Raw genomic sequence first — 20,396 nt, 5'->3', positions numbered from 1 at the left:
ATCTCGAAGCACGACGTGAACCCTGTCCTTGCCCAAACCCCATCGCTGCAACATTTTGTCAAACATTTCCGCTAAATTGGCAGCAGTATGGGATCCCTTAATTTCTTGACAGTGCAGAAGTAATTGTTGTCGCTGAAAATCTTTGTCAACCCAGTGAGCAGTCGGGCTCATCATTAACATTATGCTAACGTTACATGTCCAAATATCGGTAGTAAAACTTATGGATGCTTCAGGATCGGCTTGTAACAGGCTTTGTGTGTGTTCTGACACAAGCTTAAACAATTCGGGTAAGGCAACATCAGAAAAGTACCGCCGGCTCGGTATAATGTATTTTGGACTGAGGTAATTTATCAAATTTCTGAAACCTCTGTCTTCGACTACGGAGAATGGCTGGTCGTCAAATGCCATGAATTCCATAATTTTTTTTGTAATTGCTTTGGTCTTTTCACTGCTCATCCCAATAAAATATAACAGGGGCTGCTGACTTGTGGCTGGCGAGCTTTGGCTTGGAGTCGGAGCGCTAGCTTTAGCCACTTTGCCCTTTTCAAACTGGGTATATTCAGCTGAGTGATGTTGTTTTAAGTGTCTAATTAGGTTTGTGGTTCCGAACGTTTTTGTGGTTGTTTCCCCACGTTGTATTTTGGTCTAACAAATGTAACATACAGCAAATTTTGTGTCATCTTCACCTACAGTAAAAAAACTTCCACACCAACGACATGTTTATACGCGACTGTGAGTGAGCACGCGGCTGTGACGTCATTGCCTGCATCGCTGGCAATAAAAGGATTGGCTCAGAATCGGCAAGAGGATAGATTGACCGGCCGGTCACCGGTCCGGGCCGATCATGCGAAAAATCGGCCAATTCCGATCACTAGCCGATCAATCGGTGCATCTGTACTTTTAAGTATTTATCAAGATTTTAAAATCTATACAATGTTTTATAGGAAGCCAATGCAGTGTTGACAGAACCGGGCTAATATGGTCATACTTTCTGGTTCTAGTAAGAACTCTTGCTGCTGCATTTTGGACTAGCTGGAGTTTGTTTATTAAGCGTGCAGAACAACCACCCAATAAAGCATTACAATAATCTACCCTTGAGGTCATGAACGCATTAATCCATGTTTCAGCATTTGACATTGACAGCATAGGTCGTAATTTGAAATATTTTTTTAAGATGGAAAAATGCGGTTTTGCAAATGCTAGAAATGTGGCTTTCAAAGGTGAGATTGGTATCGAACAGCACACCTAGGTTCCTAACTGATGACAACAAATTTACAGAGCAGCCATCTAGTATTAGACTTTGTTTTAGGTTATTACTTGTAGAGATTTTAGGTCCAATAATCAACACTTCTGTTTGTTTTTGTAGAATTTAACAGTAAGAAGTTACTTGCCATCCAGTTTTTAATATCAGCTATGCATTCTGTTAGTTTTTCAAATTGGTATGTTTCACCGGGCCGCAAAGAAATATAGAGCTGAGTATCATCAGCGTAACAATGAAAGCTAACACCATGTTTCCTGATGATATCTCCCAAAGGTAACATCAGTGGCGGCTGGTGCAACAAATTTTTACACAAAATGAATCACACTGTTAATACAGGCTTTATTATCAGTGAAGTAATCATTAAACATTTGTAATCATCCCAAAAAATATTAGCCATTTATATGAATGTGATTCAGAGATGAAGGCCACAATACTAATGTTATCCACACAAGGGAGCCACAGGATAAATCTCAGTGAGACAGTGAAAATACATTGATTTGTAGTAAAACATTGCATTTAAAATTAATTTTCATAAAGTTTTATATAGTCCTATATAATAAGTAACTGTTATGCAAAAACTGTTAATACTAAATACTTGTAGACCATACTACATAATTGTTTTGACCTAATTATAATGGTCTTGACAATATATTGGTCAAGTTGGTAGACATAACTTAATGTATGTCCAATTAAAGGAACACTATATTCTGTAACTGCATCATCTACATAAACCATTATGCTTGTACCCCGACGATCGAGTTAAACTGCATTGTTTTCAGTTACTTTCTGTGTAATTTAGCTGCCCACAACGCTTCAGTGACAGGACTTTGAAATAACAAACAGGGAAAACGATAAAAGGCATGACTTACATCGCGAGCAAACTCTATCCAAGCCCCATGATTTGTAAGTTTATTTTGTTTATTTTTTCTTCATTTGAATGGCTTGTGAATGATAAAATCGAATTTACTTTCATCTCGGAAAACATATTTGACATGTCGAGAACGGTCCAATCACATGAGGACAAAATATATAAAAACAATATTGATTGGCTAAGATCTAAAGTGGGAGGGTCTGGGGCGCTGTGCTCTGCGCCCCGAGGACAATCTGAAACAAGCCAATCAGAGCTCAGCCTCAAGTCACATGCGTTTCAAAAATGTACAGACCTAATAGACACCCATTTGGCCAGCATCCCGCATACACAAACAAACGAAAAACAGTTTAGATTTGTTTAATTTTTAACAGGTGCTAACATAACTGTCAAACTGTCAACAGTCGAATAGTAGGACAAAATAATGCAACTTCGTGATTATTTTGCAATATGTATAAAACTTATTTTTAACATGTTAGTATTCTTCTTCCTTGGCTAACTTGAGGGAGGCGGCGCCCCAGCACCCCCTATTGACCAGCCGCCACTGGGTAACATGTAAAGCGTAAAACGTAATGGCCCTAGTACTGAGCCTTGAGGTACTCCATACTGCACTTGCGATTTAAATGATACCTCTTCATTTATTGCCACAAACTGATGACGGTAAGATAAGCATGATTTGAACCATGCCAGTGCACTACCATCAATGCCTACATAATTTTCAAGTCTATTTAAAAGAATGTTGTGATTAATAGTATCAAATGCAGCACTAAGATCCAGTAGCACTAACAGAGAGATGCAACCACGATCGGTTGACAAGAGCAGGTGATTTGTAACTCTAATAAGAGAAGTCTCAGTACTATGATACGGTCTAAAACCTGACTGGAAATCCTTGCAGATAACATTTTTCTCTAAGGAGGAGCATAATTGTGAGGATACTACCTTTTCTAGTATCTTTGACAGAAAAGGGAGATTCGAAATTGGTCTGTAATTAATTAATTCATTGGGATCAAGTTGTGTTTTTTTAATGAGCGGCTTAATAACAGCCGGTTTGAAGGTTTTGGGGACATATCCTAATGATAATGATGAATTATTAATAATTATCAGAGGATCTATGACTTCTGGAAGTACCTCTTTTAGTAGATTAGATGGAATAGGGTCTAACATGCATGTTGTAGGTTTAGATGATTTAACAAGTTTATACAATTCTTCCTCTCCTATAATAGAGAATGAGTGGAATTGTTCCTCAGGAGATCTACAGCGCATTATCTGATGCGATACTGTAGCGGGTGGCTGTATGGTTACAATTTTATCTCTAATAGTGTCTATCTTGGAAGTAGTTCATAAAGTCATTACTGCTGTGCTGTTGGGAAATGTCTGCACCTGTTGCTGCTATATTTTTCATTAATTTAACCACGGTATTGAACAAATACCTAGGGTTATGTTTGTTTTCTTCTAAGAGAAACAAAAAGTAATCCAATTAGTCAGTATTTAATACTTTTCTATAAGATAATTTACATTCACTCCAAGCGGAATGAAAAACCTCTAGTTTTGTTTTCCTACAGCTGAGTTCCATTTTCCGTGCTTTTCTCTTTAAGGCGTGAGTGTGATCATTATACCACGATGTTACACTGTTTTTCTTAATCTTTTTTTAAGTGCACTGGAGCAACTGTATCTAAAGTGCTAGAAAAGAGAGAGTCCATAGTTTCTATTACATCAGGGGTGGGGAACCTTGATCCTCGAGGGCCGGTGTCCCTGCAGAGTTTAGCTCCAGCCCTGAAAAAGAATTACCAACCTGTATCCTGAAGACCTTGATTAGCTTGTTCAGGTGTGCTTGATTAGGGTTGGAGCTAAACTCTGCAGGGACACCGGCCCTCGAGGATCAAGGTTCCCCACCCCTGTATTACATCATCAAGTTTTCGTGAGCTATTGGATATGCTTAGGAATTCAGATAAGTCAGGAAGATTACTTACAAAGCAGTCTTTTGTAGTAGAAGTGATGGTTCTACTGTACTTCTAGCAAGGAGTTGAATTTACAGTTTTAGCTTGATACACAAGACTAGAAAATGATCTGGGATATCATCGTTTTGCTGCAGAATTTCAACGCCATTACAGTTTTTTACAATCGCTATGACAGTTTTTTCAATACATTTAACAAGTTTCCTTAACTCTTAACACGGTTAGCACAACATCCATCTTTGTAGGCTATACAATTAACACATTTCTTGTTGCTTTGATACAAAATGCATACAGTTAACACCAATTTAAAATGCTTGAACTTCTTTTACACACAAGCTCAACCAAGACCAAAACGTCTCGGGTTACTACTGTAACCTTAGTTCCCTGAGGGAACGAGACGCCGCGTCTAGAAACGCTATGGGGAACGCCATTGGCGGGCCGCACTCTGAATCATGTCTTGCAACCAATGAATGACGGGGGTGACGTCACAGGCGCGGTGACGTCATCGACCAGGAAGTATAAAGCACGTGCGTTTGACGCCCGCGGCAGCTCTAGCATGAAGGGAGCTCCGCAGGGGGCGGGAATTATGGTCCGAGACGCGGCGTCTCGTTCCCTCAGGGAACTAAGGTTACAGTAGTAACCCGAGACGTTCCCTTCCGGGAACTCGAGCCGCGTCTAGAAACGCTATGGGGAACGAGACTACCTACGTCCCCATAATTTCCGAACCCTGCGCAGTGTCTGTGCCAGCAGGTGGAAAGGTAAAGAGCATTTGTCTAGCATTATGCGGACAAGAGGCCCTGTAGTCCTCGGCACTTAGGCACACGAGGAATGGTAGTCTTCCTCTGTCTGGTCGCCAGCCAGAACGAGAGGGTACTCCGCGGCCCTCAGGCACACGCAGAGTCTTAGTTCTTTGTCTGGGAGTCAGCCAGAACAAGAGGGACCGAATGACCACTGTCTAGCACTCGGCGGACAGATGGTGTGTGTAGTCCCCGGTCCGTAGACCCACGAGGACTGTGAGCTTGACCTCCAGGCTCCTCGGCCCTCGGGCATACGAGGAGTGGGTGATCCTTTGCCTGGGGGTGCAGCCAGAGCAAGAGGGATCCAAGGCTCGGCCTGTGCTACGCCAGGACGCGAGAGATAAGGCCATTGTCGGCATTCCACGGACAAGAGGGCACTGCAATCCCCGGCCCTCGGGCTCACGGGGAAGACAGTAGGGGCCTCTGCCTGGTAGCCAGCCAGTGCATGAGGCACTCCTCGGCCTTGTTCTAAGGCAGACGAGGAGTCTTAGTCCTTGGTCAAGGTAGTTTCCGGAACCAGAGGGACCGCATTACACTCGGTCTGATAGCATACTGCGTCAGAACACGAGGACAAGTAAGCCATTGTCTAGCATTCCGCGGACAAGAGGGCTGTAAAGTTCTCGGCCCGCAGGCACACGAGAATAGAGACCTCCGCCTGGTTCGCCAGTCAGTGCAGGAGGCACCCCTCGGCCCTCGGGCACACAAGGGGTCTTAGTCCTTTGTCTGGGGGTTCAGCCATGACAAGAGGGACTGAAAGCTCGGTCTGAGTGTCAGAACGCGAGAGTAAGAGCCTTTGTCTAGATTTCCACGGACAACAGGCTAAGTATTTCTTAGTTTTGCAGATCTCATTAGTTTGGCGAAACTCACTTCTCTTCTTTCCGCAGAAAGATGCGCCTTGAGAAGTCTTCTCCTGGCTAGGGAGGTGGCTGACTCTCAGAGCCTGGAGCGGCTCTGAGGTCAAGCTCATAAAACCTAACGAAGGTTAGGGGCGAGGACCAACCCGCAGCTTTGCAGATGTCTTCTATGGGGACACCTGCAGTCAGAGCTCTCGAGGCACTCATGCCCCGAGTAGAATGAGCCTTGAGTCCCATCGGCGAGGGGAGATCAGAGGACTCGTAAGCAGTAGTTATGGCATCGATGATCCATCTACTAATAGTGGGCTTTGAAGCCGGGCTCCCCCTCTTAGGGGGGCTGTAACAGACGAACAGTTGCTTTGTTTTACGCCACGTGGCAGCTCTGTGGACGTATGCGTCTAAGGCTCTGACTGGGCACATGCAATTCAACTTCCTGTGACCTGGCTCCACGTATGGAGGAGGATAGAACGCCTGTAGCTTTACAGGCTGCGGTGCTAGGGAGGGGACTGGGGGTTTCTTCCACATGACCAGGGCACGTAGGCAATGCCGCGTGACACTGATCTTGCGGAGTGGGTTTCCCCTCGGGGAGAACCCCCTGGTTTTGAGCCACCACTGTAGTGGTCTCATATGCAGCAGTCCAAAAGGTATTACGTCGGAGGCGGCTGCCATAAGACCTAACAGTACTTGGAACTGTTTGACAGTGAGTGACTGGCCTAGCTTGACCGCATTTACTGCAGTAAGTATGGACTCTATCCGAGCAGGTGACAACCGTGCCCGCATCGTGGATGAATCCCATACCACGCCCAGATAAGTTGTCCTCTGTAGTGGAGAGAGGACGCTTTTCTTGGCGTTGAGTCTCAACCTTAACTTCTGCATGTGAGCGAGAACAACACCTCGATGCTGAACCGCTAACTGCTCCGAGCTGGCTAGGATCAGCCAGTCGTCTATGTAATTGAGTATGCGGATGCCCTGGAGTCGCAGTGGAGCCAGCGCAGCATCCACACACTTCGTAAAAGTTCTGGGTGAGAGAGCTAGGCCGAACGGAAGAACCCTGTATTGGTACGCTTCGCCCCTGAAAGCGAACCTGAGGAACTTCCTGTGCTGAAGAAGGATGGAGACATGGAAATAAGCGTCTTTTAGATCTATCGTGACGAACCAGTCCTTGGACCTGATTTGATACACGACCTGTCTTACAGTAAGCATCTTGAACTTCAGTTTTCTGACTGAGCGGTTTAGAAGCCTGAGATCTAAAATGGGCCGAAGCCCCCCATCCTTCTTCGGAACAATGAAGTAACGGCTGTAGAACCCGGATTCCCTGTCTTGAGGAGGGACCACCTCGATGGCCTCCTTCCTCAGAAGAGTATCTACTTCTTGTTCCATTACCAGACCCTGCTCGGGGCTTACTAGTGTTGGAAATACCCCGCTGAAAGGTGGCGGCTTGGAGCCGAATTGGATAGCATAACCTTTCTCTACAGTACGCAGGACCCACTTTGAAACATTTGGCAGTAGTTTCCACGCTGCCAGAAAGTTTACTAAGGGTACCAGCCTCTCGAGACTGGTGTCTGGATTTCTTCGAGGAACTAACTCGGAGACCTGTAACAGCGAGCTGGCAGGAAACTCCTGAACTAGCTCCTCGGATTTCTGAGGGCCTCGAGGGGGTTTGAAGTCCGCACCCGGGGGTGCGGTGCAAACCCGCTCGTGAGGGGCTGCCCTCAACGGCCCTGAGCCACAACTGTCAGGGCCGCTTAGCCGCGGACTTCCTCGACTGAAGGACGACCCTCAGGTCGGGCGCCCGCGACTTAGGGCGTCGCCGTCCCCGCCCTCTAGGCTGGGCCGGAGGGGTATGGGTGGCGACGCTCTGTTTCTGTGCCTCCCTATACGAGGAGCTCGTACACGGTTGGGGCTGCTCCCGTCCAGCAGCCCCAGAGGAGTAAACTCGGCGAGGAAGGAAGGACCTGAACGCCGCAGCCTGTCGACGAGCCTCCTGGTGCCTGGCGACAACTGTGTCAACCGAGGCAACGAAGAGGCCGGATGGCTGCAAGGGGGCGTCCTGGAGAGTGACCCTGTCCTTTTCTCTAACTTCGGACAGGGACAGCCAGAGATGCCTCTCCGCTGCCACCAGGGCTGCCATAGACCGGCCCACTGCGCGGGCGGTCTCATTGGTGGCGCGGAGAGCGAGATCTGCAGTATGTTGCATCTCTGACACATTCACTTCCTCACCGTCACTCAACTCTTTCAGCAGGTCGGCTTGATAGGCTTGTAGCACTGCCATGGTGTGAAGGCAAGCGCCAGCCTGACCTGCTGCCGTGTACGCCTTGCCCATTAAGCCTGATGTAACTTTTAGGGGCTTAGTGGGCAAGGGCGGAGCCTTCAGGGCTGATGCCGAACCGGGGGACAGATAGCCCGCAAACGTCTGCTCTACCCGTGGCATCGCCCTATATCCGCACTCCTCCGCGCCCGCGATGTTTCCATAGTTCTCAGCGGGGTTGAATAGGCGGAAGGAGTACGGCTTCTCCCACGATCTAGAAAGTTCTTTGTGTAGATCGGGGAAGAAGGGGAGGCTGCGCTTAGGAGGTGCTAATTGTGTCCGCAGGAAGCGCTCATCTAACGCGCTTCGCTGCGGCTCATATGCTTTGCGACTTTCTTCCGCGGGCCAAGCGATGTTGAGCTTGGCCACAGCGTTCGTCAGCACCTCCAAAAGCTCCTCGTAGTAAGGCGAGCGGGGCGGCGGTTGTGGCACATCATCCGGAGCTACAAGGTCGACCTCCTCGGAGGAAGACAACAAGAGCTCTGGGATCAACTCTGGAGGGGAAGAAACCGCAGTGCGGGCTTCCACATCCAAGAGAAGATCACTCGATCACCCGTCTCCATTCCCTCCAGCAAATCGAGCTGCGAACCCCACGAGTGCAGCTGCCGCTCCGCCTCGGCGGAAGCGGGGCCACTCCCGCGGGGAACGCTGGTGAAAGCCCCCTCCTCAAAGAGGGCTTTCCGGGAGCGAAGCACACGCACCAGCAATCGGTCACAGTGCTCACAGCCAGCCTTTTCGAGGGCTGACTGGGCGTGCTCCGCTCCCAAGCAGACCACGCATAAGCTGTGTGTATCCCCACCAACAATGTAGCGTTGGCAAGGAGGAACACACTGCCTATGCGGGCGCTGTACCGCCACCGCTTGTCTGGTTGCTTTTCTACTAGAAGCAGACGCCATTTGCTCAAATAAAAGTGTACCAAACTGGGCACAAAAACAGCAAATGGTAGAAAGACAGACACAGAGCGCTCTCGCTGATTGACAAAAGCTGCTGCGGGCGTCAAACGCACGTGCTTTATACTTCCTGGTCGATGACGTCACCGCGCCTGTGACGTCACCCCCGTCGTTCATTGGTTGCAAGACATGATTCAGAGTGCGGCCAGCCAATGGCGTTCCCCATAGCGTTTCTAGACGCGGCTCGAGTTCCCGGAAGGGAACAATGTAATTTTACAGTCAAATTTACAAATGCTTTCACACTGTATGTCAGAACAGATAACATCATGTTCTAAACATAACTTATACAGGCTAAAGTCAAAGTGAACAGCTGTTCATATTGTGAATTGAAACACAAATATATTCCCTGTATTTTATTCCATTGCCAATGAGAAACAGCTTATTGTAGTTATGCAAATATATAAATCAATATATAAATGTATTTTTTTACATAAACTGTACATTTTTGGATGAAGTGCTTGAAAGTGCTTGAATATGCGGTTGTATCGGTTTCATATTAATTTGCTTTTGTACTAAACAGTTATTTTTTGTTATGATTATAATATGTAAAAGAAGAAAAAAAACAGCTCTGCTTGAGTCAGTGTGTGAGGCTGTAGTGTGATCCGCCATTCTTTCTTGATGTGCGCCCTCTGATGGAACAGAGCGGTAGATAAAACATGCCGGGAGATTGTTGCATCAGTCCTCGATGGCTTGAAAATGACAAACATGAATTATTATACGAAATATGTTTAAAACGAGAATTTGGGATCGCAAAATCGCCAGCCTGATGTCCCAGGGATATTGTGTTTTCCAGTCGGCCTACCAAAAATCTTTCACCCGGACTATCTTAAAGTAGAGGGCTCCTGTGGGTCCTTAAAAACAGCGTTAATGCTGCTTGGTGTACAGCCGTTACTGAGGAAACCGTAATATGTGACCTAGCCTTATCGCCAAATGACTACAGCCCCATTGACTCTCTCTGCCAATGCATTGATGAAATTAACAGTTAGATGTGCCAAAGCTTTCTTCAATTAAACAAGAAGAAAACAGAAGTCATTGCATTTAGAAACAAATATGAAGCCTTGACGCTAGGGGTCAAAAAACAAAAAATCAAGTCAAGAATCTTGGTGTGATTCTGGAGTCAGACCTCAGTTTCAGTAGCCATGTCAAAGCAGTAACTAAATCAGCATACTATCATCTCAAAAACATTGCAAGAATTAGATGTTTTGTTTCCCGTCAAGACTTGCAGAAACTTGTTCATGCCTTTATCACCAGCAGGGTGGACTATTGTAATGGTCTCCTCACTGGCCTTCCCAAGAAGACTATTAGACAGCTGCAGCTCATACAGAACGCTGCTGCCAGGACTCTGACTAGAACCAGAAAATCAGAGCATATCACACCAGTCCTCAGGTCCCTACACTGGCTTCCAGTTATGTTTAGGATCGATTTAAAATTTTTACTTGTTTATAAAGCACTCAATGGCCTGGGACCTAAATACATTGCAGACATGCTCACTGAATACAAACCCAACAGACAACTTAGATCACTAGGATCGAATCAGTTATTAATATCAAGGGTTCACATAATACAAGGGGAATCCGCTTTTTGCTATTATGATATTAGCTTTTAGCCTGCAGTTGGAACCAGCTTCCAGAAGAGATCAGATGTGCTAATACATTCGCCACATTTAAATGCAGACTCAAAGCTCATCTGTTTAGTTGTGCATTTATTGAATGAGCACTGTGCTACGTCCGAACAGGTTGCATTATTTTATGTATAATCATTTTTACTGTTTTAATAAATTTTAAATCAATTTTTAAATCATTTTAAATGTTCTTTTATCTTCTGTTTTTATTGTTGTGATTATTATGATACATTTTTGTGATTTTTATATTATGATTTTAATTCCTCTTATGTACAGCACTTTGAATTACCATTGTGTATGAAATGTGCTATATAAATAAACTTGTCTTGCCTTGCCTTCAGCACTCCTAAAGCGCCACCTCGTGACAGAGAATTAATTTGCGAGTTGTAAATGTGAAAGAAGTTATGTGTTTTCTAAAAATCTAAACAATTAAGACAGTAATATTTACACTTTAAATAAATATAATAAATTATACTAGATTTATCCGTTTTAAAGGTATAAAGGCTGAAATGCCATTGTATAAGATGTTTTGTTTTTGTGAAAATCTGAATTATAAATTGTCATTTTATGGCTAAATGTTACTGTACATTGTCCAGCCCCACTCATACTGTGTTAATTTTACTTGTGCAGCTCTTAAAAAGGGTCATAAATTGCCTTAAATTGATATTTGAAAAAAAATACCTTGATATTTGTGAATTGAAAATATTTTATTGACATTTAGACTCCTATCTGATTTTCTGTTTAAACAAAATTGTCTTTTTTTCATTTGGGCCAGTTAAATTTTATTATTAATTTTATAGTTTCTTTTTGACTACCTTTTAGTACTTTTAGGCTGAAATGTTTTCAAGTTTTAGAATTTTAGTTTAATATCATATTTTCATGAATGTGTTACCATAGACATTGCCCTACTCCAGTTATACAGTATTACTTTTATTTGTGCAGGTCTTAGAAAGCCTTTAAATTTTATTTTTAAAATACTACAGATACTCTGTAAATAATATTAATTATATATTTTAAATGATAGAATTTGTATACTGTATGTTGGCTATTTATATTAGGCAATTGTCACACCCCTGGACTATCTAGTTGGTTTCTCCCATCATCTCCCCCCGCTACTCTGCATGTTTTGTTTCCTCCCTCATTTCCTACACCTGTGTTTGTAATCAGTTTGTCTATTTATTGTGTGTGCCTTACCCTGAATGTTTGTCGGACGTTAAATGTTACTAACCTGTGTTCCTGTTCCTCTTGAGCTTCTTTATGGTTTATTAAATACATTTCGTTTATCTCACGTTTGTCTGTTCCTGCCTGCAGCGTGACAGAACGTCCGACCGAAACAGTTTCCACGTTTTCCCCTCCGTTTTGTTCAGTGTCATTTTTTTTCTTTTTTTTTTCTTCTTTTTTTTTTTCGTTGTGTTTTCCATCATGAATCCCCTACTCTGCCCGGAATTCCTTCTTCTATGGCTGAAGCAGGGGTAATTACCGCTCAAGGGCTACACTTTAACGTTCCAACTCATAGCTCAAACCACCAGCTATCCGGACGACACGCTCTGTGCGTTCTATAACGCCAGCCTCAACACGTCATGCAGAGCTTCGTCGTCCGAGGATGGCCCTCGAGGCGGATTTCGCCGCATTTGTGGAATGGACACTGGCGAGAAACAGACCCTCCTTCCCCGCCTGTTCCGTGAAGAATCTCGCCAGTGCCACTCCAGACCCAGAACCCAGCCATCCACCACCCCGACTTGTGGAATACGAATCTGAGCCCACCGTAGATGGGAAGCCCAAGCCCGGAGCGTCAGAGTAGCCGATTACCACGGATCCTGAGCAGCACGGACTGTCTGACCAGGTGCGAGAGCCGGCCACTATAACCGCGATGGCGGAGATTTCTGGGGAGACCCACTACACCACCGCTGAGGGTGAGCTTAATCTGGACCTGGGACATTCTATTATGGATTATGCACAGGATTTGACTGCATCTAAGGCTATAAATATTTAACTTCCTATGTATTCTGAACTGTCAATCTGCGTGGATTTCCCACCCATCCTCCCTCAACTACCTATGTCTAGTAACCCTGCTACTTCAATCACTTCACCTCTGCTTCCTGTCAGTCCCTCAGCTCACCATCTGTGCGGTGGGTTCGCCGTGGGTCTGCCAGTCTCCAGCGGTGTCATGGCTGGAGGATCCCTCATCTATGCCTCCTGCCTCAGAGTCCTGGACTCCACCTCGGCCCTCCGACCCTTCGGCTCCACTCCAGCTCTCAGCTCCCTCGTCGCCCGTTGGCCCACCAGCTCCACCTCGGTCAGTCGTCGCCCTACCATCACCTCAGGACTCTACTCCTCCGGCTGCACCTCGTTCTCTGGATCTCCGCCTCCACCTTGGTCGCCAGAGCCTTGGGCTCCGCCTTGGCCTTCCAGATCCTCTGTGTCGTCCAGCAGGGCCGGCCCAAGCCTTCAGGGGGCCCTAAGCAGAATTTTATTTGGGGGCCCCTCTGTGCCACCAATATGACTAATTATTGTCAATCCTTTATTATTCGCTCACTATAAATCTAACACACCCAATATAAATTTTATTTTTTGTAGCTGTGTTGCTTACATCATAGCAATGTTTTTACCCTTGAACATAGATAGGCTAGATAGATATAAATAGTTTGAAAATAGATATATTTATAGATATAAATAGTTAGAAGATATAAATAGTTTGAATGTGAATAGATGCTAAGGTGTTGCTATGTGTTTGCTAAGGTACCCAGGGTGGTTGCTAAGGTGTTGCTATGCGGTTGCTAGCATTATTTAAGCAAAACTAGCAAGTCGTTAACATGATTTTTAGCATGACTAGCAAGTTGCTAGCATGATTTTAGCATGACTAGCAAGTCGCTAGAATGATTTTAGCATTATTTTAGCATGACTAGCAAAGTCGCTAGCATGATTCTAGCATGACTAGCAAGTCGCTAGTATGATATTAGCATGACTAGCAAGTCGCTAGCATGGTTTTAGCAAGACTAGCAAGTCGCTAGCATTATTTAAGCAAGACTAGCAAGTCGCTAACATGATTTTTAGCATGACTAGCAAGTCGCTAGCATGATTTTACCATGACTAACAAGTCGCTAGCATGATTTATCTATCTTCAAACCTTATCTATCTATCTATCTATCTATCTATCTACAAACCTTATCTATCTATCTATCTATCTATCTATCTATCTATCTTCAAACCTTGTCTATCTATCTATCTATCTTCAAACCTTATCTATCTATCTATCTATCTATCTATCTATCTATCTTCAAACCTTATCTATCTATCTATCTATCTATCTATCTATCTATCTATCTATCTATCTATCTATCTATCTATCTATCTATCTTCAAACCTTATCTATCTATCTATCTATCTTCAAACCTTATCTATCTATCTATCTATCTATCTATCTATCTATCTATCTATCTATCTATCTATCTATCTTCAAACCTTATCTATCTATCTTCAAACCTTATCTATCTATCTATCTATCTATCTATCTATCTATCTATCTATCTATCTATCTATCTATCTATCTATCTTCAAACCTTATCTATCTATCTATCTATCTATCTATAGATCTTATTTATCTATCTATAGATAGATAAATAAGGTTTGAAGATAGATAGATAGATAGATAGATAGATAGATAGATAGATAGATAGATAGATAGATAGATAGATAGATAGATAAATTATTAGTTAGAAAGAACATAGATAGCTTAAAGCTTAATTGAGTATCAATGGCTTCTAGCAGTTTACATTAAACATAGTTCAAACAGACATGGACTTTTGGTCAATGAAAGTCTATGGGACCTTTTTATGATTTTAAATATTAATTTTTAAGAAAACCATAACTCAAAACAGTCTGAAAAGACATAGCAATCTAAGTTAGAACAGTATGAAGATCTGACCCGAGTTTGGAGTATGTAGCTTGAACGGTCTAGGAGGAGTAGGTGTCTAAATATTTTCCGCTCAGAAAAATAAGAAGGCTTTCCCAAGCCAACTTAATAATAAAATATAAAGCTAAATATCAAAGAACTACAAATTAGTCAAATACAAGCAGGCTATTTTTATATGAAAAATATATATGGCAGCAAGCCATCTGTACACCTAAAACATTAAGACATAATGATATAATAACACATACCCCAAATGTAGGCCAATATAAGTAATGTTAAACTGTTATCAGTACCTAAGTTATAAAACAGAAGCTTATTTTTTATTATTAGCGCCAAGTTTATGAAACAGAAGCTTATTTTTATTACAAAAACATAATCTAGGAAATTTATTTTTACACAGAATGCAAAAACGTGAATCTTAATCCAGCGAAGTAATATAACATATTAAAATGGCAAAGCTTAAATTTGTGGATGTTAAATAAGACATTAACTTTGTTGTTTGCTTATAACTAGCCAGCTAATGTTAGCTTGCAATTTAGGCTCGTTTAGTTTATACAAAAAATTTTTTAACTTACCTTTATCTTTCTGTTTTTTCTCTTACTCTGATTTCTTTGGTTTCCTTTTCTCTGCACCAGAAAGATATATCCTTTTTTGTGACATTATTAATTGTTTTGCTGCAGTGACGCTGCTGCTTCAATGAATTTAAAGGTGCAATGTGTAATATTTAAGATTATCTCTAGACAGAAATGCAATATAATATACATAACTATGTTTTCAGGGGTGTATAAAGACCTTATGTAATGAGCCATTATGTTTTTATTAACTTAGAATTATCAGTTTATATCTACATACACCGCGGGTCCCCTCACATGGAAGCACCATTATGTTTCTACAGTAGCCCTAACGGACAAACTCCTCTACAAATCGCATTTCATCACTGTTGTTCTAGCGAAAATACACTGACACAATGATGAACAAGTAACAGTAATATTCACAACAACATCGTTTTATTGAATTATCAAGTAAATCTAATTTCCTAATTTATGTTTTAAAAGAAACTTCATTATTCTTTGCTGTCTAAAACGACGACATCTTAAACCTGTGTCGGCCACTGTAGCTTCAGTAAAGGGAGGGGTGAGTGGTGGACGGAGTCGTTGGTTGCAATTCACAACCTCACCGCTAGATGCCGCAAAAAATCTACACACTGCATTTTAAGTTACCTCAGTCAGGCATCGTATGGCTGTCACACTCCAACTGTGCATGCATCCTGCTGCAGCCAGTTAGAATAATATTGCGTTGTTTTTTTTAATTGAATAATGGTTTTCGTTACCAGTATGATATCCATTGAATTATTATACATATATATATATATGTAAAAAAAATGTAATTTTAGATGTGTAAATTTAGATGTAATTTTATGTACTCTTGGGGGCCCCCTGGTGGCCATGGAGCCGTAAGCAGCCGCTTAGTTCGCTTATGCCTTGGGCCGGCTCTGTCGCCCAGGTTCATCGGCTCTCCGTCTCCACCTCGGGCTCTACTGCCACCTGCTCTGCCTCCATCGGTCGGCCCCCTGGAGTCATCAGCCTGTCATCCAGGCTCCTCCCTCCATTGGTTTCACCGTGGGTTTCCATCATGGCTGCGATCTGGGTCTCACCTGACTCCTCCTGCTCCAACTACCGCCTATCTCCTCCGTGGCTCCACCTTCCATCATCAACTCCCTGGATTATTCCTTCAACCACCCTGGACTCCATCATTTGCCCTCCTCTCGGGAGTCCGTCCTCCGGGATGCGCCTTCTGGAAAGGGGAGGGATTGTCACACCCCTGGACTATCTAGTTGGTTTCTCCCATCATCTCCCCCCACTGCTCTGCGTGTTTCCTACACCTGTGTTTGTAATCAGTTTGTCTATTTATTGTGTGTGCCTTTACCCTGAATTTTGTGTATTGTAGAATGAGTGTTCTTATAAACCGGTAGGACCCTACAAATCCCAATTAAGTAATGGGCGGGAACATTTTAGGAGGGGGTTAGTTTGTCGGATGTTTAATGTTACTAACTTGTGGTCCTGTTCCTCCTGAGACTGTTTATGGATTATTAAATACATTTAGTTTATCTCATGCCTTCTTTTGTCTGTTCCTGCCTGCAGTGTGACAGCAATGCTAAATGCAATCCAGACAGTTGTTTTTTAATAGCACAATAACATCAAAATATTTTATTTTAGGAAACATAGAACATTTTGTAACATGGAACAGAAGGCAAAATAATTAAAATAAATAATTGAATCTTCTTAATTAAATTAAATTGCAGTCACTTGTGTGAGCCTAAGCCTGCAGCTCAACAATAATCAACAAAATAAAATGTTCAAAAACAAATCCTTCTCAATGGAAAAAATTGCAATCACTAATCAAAGCAAAAATATGACCATTAGTGACAGTTCCAAAAATAAACAAATTCTCAAAGACACGTGAGAGCCAGCGAGTTTTTTTTTTTTTTTTATGCCGTGATTTTGAAAAGCTGTTAAAGGTGCACTGTGTAATATTTAAGATGATCTCTAGACAGAGGTGCAATAACTATGTTTTCAGGGATGCATGAAGACCTTAATATACCATTATGTTTTTATTAACTTAGAATCAGCTTGCAAAAAAAAAAAACACTGACACGATGATGAACAAGAAATATTCACAATAACATAGTTTGAATGATTTAGTTAATATAATTCCTTAAATTCCTTTTTAAAAGAAATCTCACTTTTTGTTCCTGTCAAAAAAGGTGAGATTTTAATCCTGTATCGGCTTCCGTAGTTCTGTAAAGGGAGGTGAGCGGTGGATTGTTGCAATTCACAATCTCGCCGCTAGATGCCGCAAAACCTACACACTGCACCTTTAACGGGACAGAAGGCTTAAAAGCAAAGACGTGATTTCACTTTAACTTAATTGTTGTACTAATGTTCAATTACAGAAACATAAAATTAGTACATATAGCCTTCTATTCCCTACTCTGTTGCGGGGGTTCACCTCCTTTGGCCATCCTGAACTTATATTACTGCTGAATCTCACTGACTGTGGATCACGTGCACAAACACAGACACGCGCCTGCAGCACTAACCGCTGGGGGAGGGGTTGCATTGTTTTCGCTGCAGGTACGCACACATACACAACCTAGTAGGGAGTCATGCGCTTTCACTTTGATGACACAGAAAATGCACATATCGTAGGAACGGTATAACTTTTTTTGTTTGCAGTTTTGAAACCGTGACTTTTTCAAACCGCGGTAAACCTTGAAACCGGTTATCATCCCATGCCTAGAAGCACCATTACTTCAAACAAGTTATATTTGAAGCCCTTTCTCTGAGAGACATTGAGAATATTCTGTGGGCACCACTTTGACATCCAGCCGTTGAGTGACCACAGTCTACTGTGTATCTCGTCACCACGGTAAGCATGGAGGGGACCAGAGCATATTACAGTGTCTGACATCGTACTTGAAAGTTCACACACCTCTTTAACATTATTTTTAGTGATCTCCAACTGGCGAAGTCGAACATCATTAGTGCCGACGTGAATAACAATCTGACGTGATGTGAATAACAAAGGCAATAAAATGGTTTTACAGATCCATTTACAAACTTAGGATTTGTCCCTTGAATGAAATGGTCCGTCATTACCTTATTTGGAAGGTTTGTGAATATTAACAAGGAGATCTGCTCTGATTGGCTGTTTCACAGAGCTGCTCATCTCAATAGCTGGAACGTGGAGGAAATATATATTTTAATTACGGGCCTCTAGCCGCTTTTAATATGCGGTTTGTTGAATCTGCCATTTTGAATCTGCGACATTTTCCTCTCACTATTGTGATCGCATGTGCTCTGTGTAACGTTATACTGCAGTATAACGACACAAGTACTTACCACACAAGTTCAGATTCTTGTCAGTGATGCTTAGGATCTGTAAATCATTGGCCATCATCAGCGCAGTCATCTCTCTGTTTATGTGGTAAGTGAAAGCTTATGTACTGCAATGTAACAGGCTACCGCTAGCATTAAGCTAACCGTGTCCCTTCAGTGGCTCACCTTAATTTACTGATGTACTGATGTTACTGATGATTGGCCAATGCAAATGTTGGGAGAGTAACCCAGCTGTTTTTAAATGAAGGGTTTTTTATTATGTGTTATCAAACACACAGCTACCCTAGCAACCATATTGCAACAGCCTAGCAACTGCATAGCAACACTCTAGAAACCACCCAGAACACCCTAACTACTACATAGTAACACCCTAGCAACCATACTGAGTGCCTTAGTAACTGCATAGCAACCACCCAGAACATGTTATCAGCATCATTGGAACCACTCAAGTACCCTGGCAAATACATAGTGACAGCTGAGCAACCAACCTTAGTACCCTAGCAACTGCATAGCAATGCCCTAGAAACCACTCAGAACACATTATCAAATGCATAGCAACCACCCAAAGGACTCTAACAACCAAATAGCAACTACCTAGCAACCACCCAAGTACTGCAAAGCAACAGTTTAATAAATGACTGAATGTGTCTCTGTGTGTGTGTTTTCTAGTGTGGATCATGGAGGAGAATCCAGGATTACAGCAGGACTGAAGAAATGTACGTCTACACACACACACACACACACACACACACACACACACACACACACACACAGCTGCAGTGATTGTTGTTGTAAATGTCTCTGTTCTTGTGTTCAGATGACTGTTTTCTCACACTGGATCCAAACACAGCACACACTGATCTCAGTCTGTTTGAGGAGAACAGAGCAGTGACACGTGTGACAGAGAACCAGTCGGATTCTGATCAGCCAGACGGATTCAATGATTATTATCAGGTGTTGTGTAGAGAGGGTGTGTGTGGACGCTGTTACTGGGAGATTGAGTGCATTGGACCTGTGCTTATTTCAGTGTCATATAAGAGCATCAGCAGGAAGGAAGATGGTGATGAGTGTGGGTTTGGATCTAATGATCAGTCCTGGAGTTTGGACTGCTCTCCTGTTAGTTTCTCATTCAAACACAATAAGACTCGTCTCCGTGTGAAGCCCATCATCAGTAAAATAGGAGTGAATGATGATGATAAGATCAGTAGAATAGGAGTGAATGATGATGATGATGTTGTTGTTGATGATGATGATGATGATTATATTGTTGATAGTGATGATGATGATGATGATGATGATGATGATCTTGATGATGATGATGATGATGATGATGATGATGTGTGTATCAAAATAACAGGAGTGAATGGTGTCTATAGAGTAGGAGTGTATGTGGATCACGGTGCAGGAACTCTGTCCTTCTACAGTGTCTCTGACACAATGAGCCTCATCCACACAGTCCAGACCACATTCACTCAGACGCTCTATCCTGGGTTTGGGGTTGGTTATGGATCATCAGTGTCACTGTGTTGCTGAATGAGAATAGACTGATGAGAGATTCTACTCATAATGCTTTGAGCTGATGATGAATCAGTAACAGTGAGATGTTCTCTTCATCACAATTATACTGCGGCTCAACTTCTGTCACTCAAATAACAGAATAAATGTGTGATCAATCCTCATATAGACAGTAAGATAAGTGTGTGTCTACATTTGTGTTTTTATTCTAGTGTCTAATCAATAGATTTATTTCTGTCAAAATGAGCTTTCAGTTGAAATACAAACATGATTCATGAACATGTCACTCATTTTTATTCTAATGTTTTTGCTCATAAATAATAAACACAATCACAAATCAACTTGAGATTTTAATTGATGTTTGTGTCATGAATATAATCAATTCCTCACAAGACTGAAATGAGCTTCTGGCATTATAAAATATGACATTAATCACAGAAATTTAATCAACTATA

At 42.6% G+C, this 20,396-nt stretch overlaps 1 protein-coding gene across 1 annotated transcript in view; it reads left to right on the top strand.

Moving 5' to 3' along the window:
• Nucleotides 1-20,396, top strand: part of LOC141326040 (NACHT, LRR and PYD domains-containing protein 3-like) — an 83,482-nt gene that overhangs the window by 48,077 nt on the left and 15,009 nt on the right. The window contains exon 6 of the mRNA XM_073834745.1: nt 19,096-19,142. Within this exon, the coding sequence (XP_073690846.1) occupies nt 19,096-19,142 (47 nt within the window). The remainder of the gene's footprint in view (nt 1-19,095; nt 19,143-20,396) is intronic.

The sequence above is a fragment of the Garra rufa genome, chromosome 2 (assembly GCF_049309525.1).
Source record: "Garra rufa chromosome 2, GarRuf1.0, whole genome shotgun sequence".
Lineage (NCBI taxonomy): Eukaryota > Metazoa > Chordata > Actinopteri > Cypriniformes > Cyprinidae > Garra > Garra rufa.
Note: the sequence above shows the minus strand (reverse complement) of the source record. Positions and strands in the feature narration are given on the sequence as shown.